Below are 14,995 nucleotides of genomic sequence, written 5' to 3'. Positions count from 1 at the left end.
TTTAAAGCAAGCTTTTTCAAATAAAAAAACCCCTCAATTTCTGAGCAGTTTCTTTTTTCTAAATCGTCAGTTCAGTGGTTAAAGGCTTAAAGCTATTGGCCCTGATTCAGAGCCGGACGCTCTGACCAGAGCGCTCTCTCTGAATCAGGGCCCACCTCCATTAATATGGAGCGTCCTCCTGGACGCTCGTATAGCTGTGGGTCACCACCCACAGCATATACGAGCGTGCAGGATGATGGTCGCGATGGTCGTGACCATCGCGACCATCGAAACTGCGAGCAAAAGCCTGCGGTTGAGTTTTTCAACCGCAAGGCCAGGAGTGATTTTAGCTCTATCAGAGCCAAAATCACTCCCACTGACATCACTAGTGATGTCAGTGGGGCCGGCTTCAGACGGTAGGCGTTCCCTTGGGAACGCCTCCGTCTGGCAGGCATGCCCCCGGCACGCCCACCAAAGGGGGCGTGCTGTCAGTCACCATCGACAGCACGCCCCCTTTGATGAGACACTCCGAGCGAAGGATAGTCCTTCGCTCGTTGGGTCTCGTGCATGCGCATACGGAGCTCCCTCCGTCGTGCGCATGCGCAGTGGGGACCATCGACCCACTTGCGAGCGGACAGCCGCTCGCGAGTGGGTCTGAATGAGGGCCATTATCTTTTGCTTACTTTTTCTTCCATTCTAAAAGTGCCTTAAGCTTTATGGAACTGATCTGCCACCTGCTGGCCAAAAGGTGCAGTGCTGTAGTAGTGTCATGAGAGCAAATTATATACAAAACTAACTGAAGTACCCAGCATTGCCGGGTTTAAATCTTCAATTTATTAAGTTTTATTATGTGATGTTGTCCAAATCCATCCAGTGGAAGGCCCAGAACAGGCTCCCTGGGTCAAAGTTCTGCCCGGCACACTCCGCTGCGAGGTCCGACTGGGACCCCAACCACTCCATTAAGCATCAACGGGAGCGACTCACCCCCCCAAAACATTTGAAAGGAGCAGTGGCCACGGACTGTCAAGGCTGTGCAGCTTTATAGTATGCACAGCCCCTGACAGTCCGTGGCCGCCGCTTAGGTAAGATGGAGGAGAGGGGAGAAGAAGAGAGAGGAGAGGATTGATTTTATGTTGCCCCCCCCAACATAAAATCTTTCAGACGCCCTTGTTAGGCACCCCAGACCAATTACCACCCCCCTGTGAAGCTTTCACCCAAATCCATCCAGTGGAAGGCCCCTAGAACAGGCTCAAAGTTCAGCCTAGCATCCCTGGGTCAAAGTTCTGCCCATCGTACACTTACGGGAGGTCTGACTGGAACCTCAACCCCTAGTGTGTCTTCTGGGATCCAGTGTTCCCACTGTGAAGTTTTCGTAAAATCCATCCAGTGGAAGGCTCAGAACCGGCTCCCCAGGTCAAAGCTCTGCCCAGCATACACCAACGGAAGGTCCGACCGTGACCTTAAAACCTGGCCAGGATCCAACTGGACCACCTCGTGTTGGTTTCATCAAAATCGGTGCAGGGGTGTTCGAATGCCTAACCGGACAGACAAGCATACATACAAACAAACAAACAGACCAATTAATTTTATATATAACATAGCAGATTTCTTTTAATACAGATTTGTCCTCATACACCTGTTCCTTATGGTGCGATTCCCATGCTACGCACTTTTTCCTAATTTTTTTTTACATTCTCCTCAATTTTGAATCTTAATTCGCTTATAATGTACTAGGGGCCTGATACAGACCCGCTCGCGAGCGCTGAACGGTCGCAGGCGGGTCGATGTTGGCCCAGTGCGCATGCGCATGACGGAGCCGGCTCCGTCGTGTGCATGCGTGAGACCCGGATAGCGACGGGCACTCCGTCGCTCCAGGTCTCGTTCCAAAGGGGGCGTGCTGTCGATGTTGAGTGACAGCACGCCCCCTTTGGTGGGCGTGCCTGCCCAGATGGGAATGCCTACAGTCTGGGGCTTGCCCCACTGACATCACAAGTGATGTCAGTGGGAGGGCTTTCGGCACTCTAGGGCTTGCGGCAACGAGACCCTACCACAAGGGTCTCATCGCAAGCCCGATGGTCGCAATGGTCTTGACCATCGCGACCATCTTCCAGGCCACTCGCTATAGCTGTGGGTGGTCACCCACAGCTATACGAGCGGCCAGGAGGCCGCTCTAAATATCAAGAAGGACGGCCCTGATTCAGAGCGAGCGCTCTGTCAGAGCGTCCGGCTCTGAATCAGGGCCTAGGTATTTAAGTTTAGTGTTTTGGCGCGACTATGTAGCAAAGTCTGTGGTGCGATAAACCGGGCTATTTGGCGTGATTTGAGGATAGGTGTATGCGTACACCTATGCAGTAATGGTATCATTGTGAGTGTGACCCAGCTGGACCATTTTTTTTGGCGCTCTGAGTGTGGTATAATATGTGAATTGTATTGCTGCATTGTGTGTTTGCATGTTTTAGGTGCAGTCATATTGTGTTATTGCCACGTGTATTAGTTGTGTGGGGATTACATTTTGCATCACTCCATTTTCTGAGCAGATATACTGCGAGGGCGCCAACTTCTCCACACCACGTACAAGATGTTTATGGCGGCAGCTGGAGTGGAGGGTGAGTTACAAGACTCCATGTAAAAGCCATCACTGTCCCATTTCCTATGGTCTTGTCGCTTCCTATTGCCGACAGTTCCTCATCAACTGTCTGTGTCTCGTTCTCCCATCAGAGGCTCATACAGTGTATATAACGGCTTGTGTTTCTCCTAGTGCTCAGCCTGGTCTTCTTCTGTATATACTGGGGGCAGTACGCGCAGGATGGAGTAGGCAGCCCCAGTATCAAAGTACTAGGTTGGTATAATGTATACTGCTATTTATAATTTAGGTGATTAAAAGGTACATAGATAGAGCTAGGGGTAAATGTATGGGCAGATACCTGTATTTGGTGCTACACTGTCTGTATACTTATTATAGTGTATATATTATTATTAGTGTATATATAGGGGTATATTTACTAAAGTGCAGGTATTTAGAAGGTGCTGTTGCCGATAGCAACCATTCAGATTCTGGCTATTCTAGGAGGTTCTAGATAAATGTTAAGTAGAATCTGATTGGTTGCTATGTGCAACATCTCCACTTCTAAAAATTAGCACTTTAGTAAATATACCTGATAGTGTTTTATAGGCAAGGAACACATTGCTGTTGCCCCATCGGTCTGTTACTACATACCCAGAGTAAGGACCTCTGTCCACTTTGTTGACATTACTCTGTTCCATGATAGGCTGTATAAGCAGCTATTAAGATTAGCCCAAGGGAAAGGAAACATAGGGGCAGTTTTCGTTAGACGCTGGGTACTGATGGCACATTGTGGGGGGTTTGGGTATTAAAGCCTTGCTTATTTGCTCGCAGTCCATAAAAAGTATGAGCAAAAGTAATAGGGATTTCACCTACTGCAATACCCAGAAATGCGCATTGCCGCAAATCCCCCCGGAACCTCACTACTTTTCTATCTAACTCTTATGTTGCGTATCCACTAGGCGATTACAATGAGCGATTGAACGATAATGACATCGTTATCATTCAGTCGCTCATTAATCGTTCACAAATCGGGTTGAAAATGTCGAAAACGACCAGCGATGCGCGCTCCCGCTGGTCGTTTTTTATTGACAACAATCATCGCTTGAACATGCTGGTCAATCTGCCGATAACAACAGATTGAGCATGTTCGGGGATGAGGGAGGGAGCCTACACTGAGCGACATATTGTTCAGTGTAGGCACCTACAGGATAAGGAACGACTGTACGATTACAATGTTGTAATGGTACTGTCGTTCCTCTATCGGCAAGTAGATACGCACCTTTAGATATGAGGATTATCAGTTTCCAGTTGCTATTTATGTTTGAAGGATTCTTTTATACAATTAAACAACAAAACTAAGTAATAAAAAAAACACAACAGAGCGAACAGCGAACATGCACACATTCATAGTCCTACTGTATATAAACATTTGATTGCTAGTGTATTGCTACATGTGCTCTAAGGTCAATGTGGGTATCCTCAGCTCTGTGTCTCTGTTACAGCGAAGCTGCTGTTCTCGGCCAGCTTCCTAATCTTTCTACTTATGCTGATTCTACTTGGGAAAGGATTTACGGTGACGAGGTAAGAGGACTGGTATCACCCCCAGCTCACCTAAGATTTGCACTAATACAGGTTCGGCCCTAGAGGCCGGGTACATACAGGTGCTGCAGCATGAAGGCTGTGATGATAGTGTTCACCATTTCAAAATACTGTCATACCTGGGACTTGAACCTATCACCTCTCACATGGCAGTCAGACACCTTACACATGGAGCTATCTGCCCCACAATTTCTTATGGCAGCCTGAACACAGCCACCAATTCCTGACCCAGGTGTTACCAGCACACCTGGAGTACCCTTGCTGGTGAGTTCAGCTGCAGGTGCAGGTTACATACACAGATCTCCTTGACACTGATATTTGCTGCATATACAGTACAAGTAGCTCTCTTTCTATACCTTTAGCCAGTGATCTACACTGGCATGTGCAGCTTCACCAGTGCACTCCTACATCTAGGGCTGGTGAGTTATACTGCGTAATTATTGTCAATGCAGCCATTGGATTCACACTGTATTTGGCAGTGACACCTGTATAACAGGGCTACAACAGTATCGGTACCCCTTCATCATCATTCGGGACAAATCAGATTTGTCATGGCCCTTCTTTATGAGGCCATGCCCCTTTTTCATGTGCGTGTCTTATGTCCCAATTTGAAAAATGAGGGTGGGGGGCACCAATACTCTTTCTGTCACAGGGCACGAAAAAGTCTGTGTACAACTGTAGGAAGCAGTGATCTGTATTTTCACTATGCTGAAGTTGAGGGGAACTGAGAGCAACAACAAATACCTTGTGCATCTACCAAGTAGGCAAATACAGTCATTTCTAGTGAACGATGAAAGGGTCTGACGCTAGAAACTAGTGTTACTATACACATTGGTGTTGGATTTTATTTTACTGAAATGATATCATCCTATTTACATTAAATGTATGGAAAGAGCTGTAGGTAGCAAACTGTTACTGCTTATTCTTCAAATGGTTTAAATATCCCTCAGCCTCACTTGTTGGTCCTCACAAAGGGCCTGATTCAGACCCGGTCGCTAGATGCATACGCTCGCTCCCAGCGTATGCAAATTCGGAACACACCAAGCAAGTCAGGCAATCGCACGGCAAGGCATACCCTACCGCAAGCACAGCGATCACTTCAGTATAAAAACCAGCCAGGTGACATGTACTATGACGCAGCCTTTTAATTATGCACGCCGATGAAACGGCGTTGAAACACTCAGGCACGCCTGTGTTCGCACCTCCACTCCTCCGTTACTACTGGCCTGCCCCTGTTACCACCCACAAACGGCCTCTCCTGTCACTCATTCCACTGGGCTGTCTTTGCTGGGCGAGCGAGCGCTTCCCGATCGCTCGGACTAGTTCGCGCACTGTGATGCATGCGCACATTAGCAAACATCGCCAGCAACGACCGAACGCTTGCTAGCGACCGGGTCTGAATCAGGCCCATAGGCCCTCTACTAATCCCGTCTCCCATTTGTCACTAACCATGGAAATGACAAATATCACTGTGGATAGTAATTAAGTTTCCAGTTCTATTAAACAGAAATCTGTAACGTCTTCGTGGTGGAGTTTGCTTGGCTCATTCAAATCACTAAACCATAAATTCTGCTACTTTGTCTGAATATTATAAAAATAATAATTCTGGGTAGAAACAAACCAGGACTAGGGGAGCAGGGGATGGGGACTAGACCAGGGTGGTTGGAGAGAAAAGATAGGGACTCTCCTTACTGCTGCTTTTGACTTAATCCCCAATCCCCAACCATAAACCCATCACCGTACTTAGGGCCTGCTTCATCAGGGTTCGCAACTGCAACAGCGTACGCACATCGGCGCAAGTACTGCAGTGTGCGAGTTAGCATTGGGAATGGGGACGAGGGGTGACGGGGATGGCCAGAGAAAAGCAGGCGTGCCTTTCAGTTTAAACGCCGTTGCGTGGGCGTGCATAAATTAGCCACTCTGACGGCATACACATGCGACGAGGTTAGCAATTTCTGAGACCGGTCAATTCTGCTGTAAATATGCGTGACGGGACCGATGTTACTCGATGTTCCCGATGTATACGCAGGACTGCAAAGTATTACGGACGTGAGATAGCGGTAGTGGGAGTCTCTATGCTGGCTGTGCAACTGCTTTGTGATTGCAGTCATTGGCATATTTTCTCAGCAGACCGTGCGTAATCTCAGCTGCAATCGCATTAGCGTTCCATAGTGAATCAGGTCCTGTGTTTTCATGTAGACATCACTCTCCTTATGCCTGGAGAGGTACAACGGGAGATGGAAGCAGCTGGAAAGAATGGTCCAAGTACATGTAGGGCATGTTCATGTAATCCCTACACCATTGGCAGGGGGGTGTTAGTCTATGGCAGCTAACGTTTTGGGATTGGGATTTATTTAATGATTTTCTATTTAAAACCTGCAAATGTTCCTGGTTTTAAAAATGCTATAATAGTACATCCCCTATAATAGTACATCTGCTATAATATCTCCTGCTCTGACTCCCTGACTCACTGTAAATGATTGTACAATGTTGGTAATGATGACACCTGAATACATCTCACCCAAAGTAATCCACAAATCTAATCAGCCAATAGAAAAAGTTGAGACAAGTGCACAAAAATGAACACGGCATTATTTCCATGCATGACTGTTCACATGACAGCAGCAAACCTCTGTCACACACTGCACACGTTACCCATACTCACTGCCAGACCAGCCTGCCCTATGTCCCATATGTCACCTCCTATATCTATGTTTCTTGTTGCAGAGGTCGCATCAGCCACCTGGGATCCATCAAGTTATCTGTCTACATGACACTGTACACAGTGACGCACACGGTGCTATTCATACATGAGGCACAGGTAATAAGTCAATACAGATGTGTCCACATACATCTTACTTCCTTGCGTGTTACACAGTCCTTCTAGTGGCGCCATGCCGTGGCGTGACCCTGTAGCGCTGAGCGTCTCTTGGTGCGACTTTTTACCTTCAACTGCAGCTGCTGACACTGTAACGTAGCGTTTCGCATGCAGATACAGCGGCAGTCGCTCACAGAATATAGGCATGCCGCGTATCATTTTAATCAGCAGAAGCTGCTTGTGCGTTCTATTTGCGAATAAGACGCATTTGAAGGTAAATAGTTGCACAAAAAGATGCTCGCCACTACCGAGTCGCACGGCGCTCTCACACATTATGTTTAACGTGACATCTTACCTCCGTCGCACGGACACATGTGGACACATCTTTAGTTCCCTGTCTCTGCACTGGCTCTCTATAAATACATGAAGCCCAATAACGTTTCTCTGTCTTCTCAGTTCTTTGACCCAGCTCAGGTCCTGTACACGTACGAGTCCCCTGCTGGCTACGGGAACATCGCCCTGCAGTTTCTGGCCTACATATGGTTCTGTTACGCTGTACTAGTGACTCTCAAGCATTTCCCCGAGAAGCAGGCTTTCTACGTGCCCTTCTTTGCAGCATACACCCTCTGGTGAGTGTCCGGCAGATAGAGTACAGTGGTAACAAGGCAATTAAACACGTAGACAATGTACAGTCTGTGGCTGAGGTACATGAAGTGTGAAGGATGTGAGGGGAATATAGGGCCTGATTCAGAGATGGACGGAATTACACAGCCGCACACAAGCAGCTGTGCAATTCGGTCTATTTAAAATGCAAATAGAGAAGGAGATGTCACACACCTTCTTGCTGCATTTGCGTGATCCCAGCGCTGCGACCCAGGTCACCATCAGTCACCATCAATGGTCGCGATTGTTCTCGATGTTCCATTGGCCAGGCTGCGGGAGCTAAAGCTTCCCGCAGCCTGGCTGGGTCCTGGCAGCTTCCAAGGCCAGGAAGTCTGCGTGCACCCACGTAAACCCTGGCCTCGTCCCTCCCGTTTCTAGGAACGCTGCCAGGGAACGCCCTCGCTCCGCCTCCCAAATGCTGCAGCCTGTCAATCAGGCTGCGGCTGGAGCACATGCGCAGTCCTCCAAACATCGGAGATGTGCGCTAACCATCGGGTTAGCGTACATCTCTGAATCAGGCCCATAGTGCACTATGAGATTATATATATTGACAGATTGTTGCACAAGGCAGGGAAGGGTGAGGCCAAGTCCAAGGGGCCCATTTAGGGACATATGGTCGCAATTGTTTTGATGGTGACTCCAGGCTGCGACCTGCCCTGGGATCACGCAAATACAGCAAGGAGGTGTGTGACACCTCCTCCTGCATTTTAAATGGACAGAACTGCACAGCCGCTTGTGTGCGCTTGTGCAATTCCGTCCATCTGTGAATCAGGCTCACAGTCTAATTGGCAGGGACTGTACTGTTTGAGTGACAGTACCTTTTTCCTGTGCGCCAGTTTTCATAAATGTCCCTGTATATTTGATGGCAGGTTCTTTGCAGTGCCTGTCATGGCTCTGATTGCCAACTTTGGAATACCCAAATGGGCCCGTGAGAAGATTGTGAATGGGATCCAGCTGGGAATCCACTTCTATGCACACGCGGTATTCCTGGTGAGTAGGATCCTCTGTGTGATACAGTCATGTAGAATGATGTATGTGTAACAGTAGCCAGCTCTGACATTAACAACCCTATGCTGTCTCAGACAGAGCGGCTCTCCAGCTACTAATGAATTTTTTTTCGGGGGGGGGGGGGGGGGCAGTACAGAGATGTATATTAGTGGCAATGGAGACCTCGATAAAGAAAGGTTTCGGCAGGGTTATTGATCCTTTTGTCTATGCTGCAAACAGTCGATGTCTGCTATTTACTTAGCTGAAAGTGTTTTCTGTGGCTCAGCTTGAGACAGGTAATGTCACCGGGTGAGATCTGGCGGAAGAGAGCGACCCTCCCGCAGAGACACGGTGGACCTGAAAGCAGAGTAATCTCAATGAATCACTTTATGACCTTTCTCCATACTCATTTTTTCCCTCTTTTGTTAGACCTTACACTGTGTGTCCTATTTATTTCCTCTGTCGCTTCTCAGATAATCACTAGGCCCTCTGCAGCCAACAAGAATTTCCCGTACCACGTGCGCACGTCTCAGATTGGAATCATGGAACAGAGCACAGAGAAGTTTCCCCATCACGTTTACGGCAACGTCACATTTATCAGTGACTCTGTTCCCAATGTCACCGAACTCTTCTCTATTCCTAGCACCAATGGGAATTCTGCAGTGGTGAGGATTCTTGTTGCCAATATATGTCATTTATTATCATTGTGCATCATGTTTACTCCTGGGGGTTCATGTTCACTTTTAATCATGTGTACACCAGACTGTCTCTTAGGTATGTCTATTTAACAATGATACATGGAGCCCTTTAAAGCCAAAAATAGCTGATAATGCAGATAATAAAGGACATGTCTTATCTATCCGTCGGCATTTATTAAAGCGTTTGTCATATTACCCAGTTAAAGCCACAGATCGGAAGTGCTTGGAAAAAGAAAACATATGGACAGCTATGAATGCTTGTGTCATGAAAGATATGAAAGATATGAAAGATCATCAGTGTGCTTATTAAATAATATCTATAATACAATTTAAAATTGTACATAACAACCTTATAATCAAATAACCACTCTAATCTTCCAAATAAATGCTCAGTCACAGATAACGATACAGTACAATGAAAATACAGAGATCTTACCGAGGTCTTGAATTTCCACAGTAGCTATATAGACAAAGGGTACAGCCCTGAACATGCGTAATAACATGCAGTGTGTAATGTAACTGTGGACGGTACGGCACGTACGATGTAGATATTGGAAGGAGTCAGCAGCATGACAAAACCATCAGGAGACAAGGACAAGAACAAAATTTGGGAGCTTTGTACACAGGGAGTGTCTGTGCATTAGGGTTGTGGGCATTCTATGAAAAGGGTGTTAAAAGGGGGTGGAGCTCTGTGGAAATAGTGCTAGAAGGGGGTGGGGCTCTGAAAAGGGTGTTACAAGGGGGTGGAGCTCTGTGGAAATAGTGCTAGAAGGGGTGGGGCTCTGAAAAGGGTGTTACAAGGGGGTGGAGCTCTGTGGAAATAGTGCTAGAGGGGGTGGGGCTCTGAAAAGGGTGTTAAAAGGGGGTGGAGCTCTGTGAAAATAGTGGTAGAAGGTGGCGGAGCTCTGGAAATGGTGTTAGAAGGGAGTGGAGCTCTGGAAATGGTGTTAGAAGGGGGTGGATCTCTATAAAATGTGTAATTTGTGCTAGAAGGGGATTGAAAATTAATTGAGCTGTCAGTGAGGTTTTCTGTGACAAAGAGGATGCAAGGGTGGTCCTGTATCGGGAGCGGAGACAGACATGTAAAGAGAGGGGAGGGTGAACAGCACAATGAAGAAACCATTCCTGTAATGGACTGAAATTCGATGATCCATGATTTCACTGTTTGTTTACTTCCTGTCCAAATTGAATAAACCTGAATTTTAAGTTAGTGACCTTTCAAAGACCTCTGTATAATGGGATATGTGAATATGCTATTTGTTGACCTGCAACACCTGATCCCTGAGATGCTTTGTCAGTCTATAGTGACACTTGGGGGTAAATTTACTAAGATGGGTTCTATTAAGAAGTGATGTTGCCCATAGCAACCAATCAGAATCCAGGTATTATATTCTAGAAGGTGCTAGATAAATGCGAAGTAGAATCTGATTGGTTGCTATGGGCAACATCACTTCTTAAATAGAACTCCCATCTTAGTAAATTTACCCCTTGAAGGCAGTATGTGGCACTCTAGCAGTTGTGGAACTACAAGTCCTGCTATGAAAAGAAGTGGATAGCCATAGATTGCCTGAGCCTGTAATGCATACATCACAGATTTTGCTAGAGAAGCTTCACTTATATGAACTACAGGGAACTTCTGTACATTTATTGAATTCTCCACATTACCAATTCTCTTGATCCAGCTTTCCAACGTTCACTTGTCCTCTGACCTTGCTCTGTCCCAGCTCACTCTCATCATTCCTTTCTTCTACCACTCAGATAAATAAGCCAGTGCAATACCCAGTGACCCTGGGCCAGTGTTATTCCCAGCTGACATCTGACTCGCATCATGTGATCACTCCACCATCACTGAGCGGAGCTGCTGGAAACCAGAAAGTGCCAGTCGGGGAGACACAGCTTGGGGGACTCCAACAACTCCACGCGCCCCAAATCCATCACCAGAATGGATTTCCTGAATATTTTAGTATACGCTCAGCCGGCCCCCAGCCGATGTAGGCCATGGTGACAGAAAATGAAGACTACAGTCCTTATTGAGACAAGATGGACCTTTGTAAGCCAGACATGGGCAGGCTGACTCGGTGTGTGTGTGGACACAATATGTAAGCGTTTATCTGAGTGGGTGTTTCTTTATAATGACACATCCATGTGTATATATTTTCATACTTCTTACGTATGTTTGTGTGTGCATGAGCAGAAATATTCAAGCAAATAGTTATGTGCCTACGTTTGTGCCTCTGTCTGGGGTCTTGTCTTATTCATAATCAATGTATTAGTTTCCCAGATCCTGTCTGTAATGGCCTTTGTTCATTCATTTTAATATTCTATCTGTCCTTATTCTATTTTTTTGTGTAGCTGCTTAAATATAAACTCTTTTCTGTATTGTGATAATTTCACATCTTCTGTTCTCTGTAGTTTCCTGGATCTCACTATTCTACCTATCTGTAGTTTCCAGGATTCCATCCCATCTGTCTGTAGTTTCTAGGATCTCTCCATCCCATCTATCTGTAGTTTCCTGGATCTCTCCATCCCATCTACCTTTAGTTTCCTGGATCTCACCATGCCAGCTATCTGTGGTTTTCTGGATCTCTCCATCCCATCTGTCTGTAGTTTCTAGGATCTCTCTCCATCCCATCTATCTGTAGTTTCCTGGATCGCTCCATCCCAGCTATCTGTAGTTTCCTGGATCTCTCCATCCCAGCTATCTGTAGTTTCCAGGATCTCTCCATCCCAGTTATCTTTAGTTTTCTGGATCTCTCCATCCCATCTGTCTGTAGTTTCTAGGATCTCTTCATCCCATCTGTCTGTAGTTTCCTGGATCTCTCCATCCCATCTACCTTTAGTTTCCTGGATCTCACCATGCCAGCTATCTGTGGTTTTCTGGATCTCTCCATCCCATCTGTCTGTAGTTTCTAGGATCTCTCCATCCCATCTATCTGTAGTTTCCAGGATCTCTCCATCCCAGCTATCTGTAGTTTCCTGGATCTCTCCATCCCAGTTATCTTTAGTTTTCTGGATCTCTCCATCCCATCTGTCTGTAGTTTCTAGGATCTCTTCATCCCAGCTATCTGTAGTTTCTAGGATCTCTCCATCCCAGCTATCTGTAGTTTCTAGGATCTCTCCATCCCATCTATCTGTAGTTTCCTGGATCTCTCCATCCCATCTATCTGTAGTTTCCTGGATCTCTCCATCCCATCTATCTGTAGTTTCCTGGATCTCTCCATCCCAGCTATCTGTAGTTTCCTGGATCTCTCCATCCCAGCTATCTGTAGTTTCTAGGATCTCTCCATCCCATCTATCTGTCGTTTCCTGGATCTCTCCATCTTGATTCTCACAATGGGTATTTCTATGCTCCTGATGTTTGCTCTTCTCTCTTCTTGTTTCAACCGTAATTTTATTTCTCTTCATTGTAGTTTCATGTGTCAGCTATTTGTATATAATGATGAATGATTAACAAACTGGTGTGTTCACTTGTCCAAGCAAAACCAGTGGCACAAATGGGAAGGGTGAGAGGGGATAAGGGGGTATTATGAGTAGCATATTATGGAGCACATATCAGAAGGACATTGGCATAGCTGTGGGATACTATTAGATACCGTATTACATAAATGCTCTGAGGCATGTTTTCTAACCATGTTCTGTGTACCCATGTGTAATGTCTGATTGAGTTTTGCCTATTTTTATAGTGAAATGAAAGCACCTCGGTGCAGTCCAGCTGCCAGTGACTCCTTTTATCCACTCCCTGCGATGTTACAGATGGTGTATAATTGTACATATACTCTCTGTATATATAGGAAACACCAAGTCACCTGCTTGGGATAATTCTATAGATGGCATGCTAGCCAATGCATGGGTAACAAAACATGACCCACCATCGTCTCCATTCAAAGATCATTGTCCGCTGTTGCTTGTACCCTTTATGGCGACCTGTCGTCTATGCACACCGGGTTTTCTCTGGGAACTAGTGACATAATTGAGACATGAAGTTCAGCCAATGAGGAGCCTCCAGCCACATTGCTGCCATTAGTACCTACTGAATTGATAGTCTGAATATTGCTTCATTCCACAAAATGGTTGTACACACTGAGCGATACGGCCGATATGGTCGTTCCAATTCAGGCGGAAATGACAAATTGGCCCAATATCGCTCCTGTGTGTACCCAGCTTTAGACAAAGAAGACATTGTCGACATGGTTAATGTCAACATTATGAACATTATGACATGTTTAATGTTGACATCACAACTATGTTACCCTAATAAATGTCAACATAATGTACTACAACCATCTTTACAAGTGTATCCTAAATACTATGAGGAGGTCTCTTATCCCTGCTGTAGCAGAACCAAGCACTGCATACTGCACAATGACCGGCAAGGGTGTTACATGACTTGCTTAATAAATCTCATTTTTATATTTAAAAATTGTGTGTTCTTAATTTATCTGGGATGTTTCTTTTTTCACAAGTCAACCTCAATATGTTTTTGTGGTAATGTGAGGCAGTAAAGGTACTGAGTACCTGTCCCTCCAAAAGGGAATCCAGAGATATGTGATAAGGGCAATATATCATAGAATCAGTGAGTACATGATTTGGCCATCAGTAATGTGAGGGAATACACGCATGTGATAAACTGCATGGGATTCACTTCCTAAGCTGCCCTAGGTGACATTACTGTAGATGTATAACACTAGTCACCACAAGCACATGGCTGTATTATTACTGCATCTGTATAACACTAGTCAGCATAAGCACATGGCTGTATTATTACTGTAGCTGTATAACACTAGTCACCACAAGCACATGGCTGTATTATTACTGTAGCTGTAAAACACTAGTCAGCACAAGCACATGGCTATATTAATACTGTAGCTGTATAACACTAGTTAGCACAAGCACATGGCTGTATTATTACTGTAGCTATATAACACTAGTCACCACAAGCACATGGCTATATTAATACTGTAGCTGTATAACACTAGTCAGCATAAGCACATGGCTGTATTATGACTGTAGCTGTATAACACTAGTCACAACAAGTACATGGCTGTATTATTACTGTAGCTGTATAACACTAGTCACCACAAGCACATGGCTGTATTATTACTGTAGCTGTATAACACTAGTCACCACAAGCACATGGCTGTATTATTACTGTAGCTGTATAACACTAGTCACCACAAGCACATGGCTGTATAATTACTGTAGCTGTATAACACTAGTCAGCACAAGTACATGGCTATATTAATACTGTAGCTGTAAAACACTAGTCAGCACAAGCACATGGCTATATTAATACTGTAGCTGTATAACACTAGTTAGCACAAACACATGGTTGTATTATTACTGTAGATCTCAATAAGAAAACAAAGGAGATGACAGCCTCGATATAGTGAAAATGTGAATATTAGCTTTCACGGTTTCTATGTAACAACATAACTGTGCAATGTGTAACCATTTATAAAGAAGAAAACTGATCTATTCTTCCCTCAGGAAATGAGGGACAATTTCATGTCACGTTAGGAAATGTCTCTTGCACCTTACACCAGGTGGCTGCCCAGCCCCAGACGCTGTCACACTACAGCTGATTGTGATGTCACAGCCACTTGGTGTAGGAGACCTTAGGCAGCTTGTGGGCCAGTGTCAGTTTGGGCTGCTTGTAGCTAGTTGTTTATTGAGGTTTTTCTTCTA

At 45.5% G+C, this 14,995-nt stretch overlaps 1 protein-coding gene across 1 annotated transcript in view; it reads left to right on the top strand.

Annotated features, from left to right (window-relative positions):
• The window catches only part of TMEM145 (transmembrane protein 145), a 104,358-nt gene extending 90,628 nt beyond the window's left edge, over positions 1–13,730 (top strand). The window contains exons 8-15 of the mRNA XM_088453160.1: positions 2,517–2,585; positions 2,738–2,818; positions 4,048–4,126; positions 6,872–6,965; positions 7,419–7,591; positions 8,495–8,615; positions 9,086–9,277; positions 11,069–13,730. Coding sequence (XP_088309286.1) covers positions 2,517–2,585; positions 2,738–2,818; positions 4,048–4,126; positions 6,872–6,965; positions 7,419–7,591; positions 8,495–8,615; positions 9,086–9,277; positions 11,069–11,305 — 1,046 coding nt within the window. The 3' untranslated portion in view covers positions 11,306–13,730. The remainder of the gene's footprint in view (positions 1–2,516; positions 2,586–2,737; positions 2,819–4,047; positions 4,127–6,871; positions 6,966–7,418; positions 7,592–8,494; positions 8,616–9,085; positions 9,278–11,068) is intronic.
• Positions 13,731–14,995: the final 1,265 nt, after the last annotated feature.

This window comes from Taudactylus pleione, unplaced genomic scaffold (assembly GCF_031769625.1).
Source record: "Taudactylus pleione unplaced genomic scaffold, aTauple2 ptg000572l, whole genome shotgun sequence".
Taxonomy (NCBI): domain Eukaryota; kingdom Metazoa; phylum Chordata; class Amphibia; order Anura; family Myobatrachidae; genus Taudactylus; species Taudactylus pleione.
Note: the sequence above shows the minus strand (reverse complement) of the source record. Positions and strands in the feature narration are given on the sequence as shown.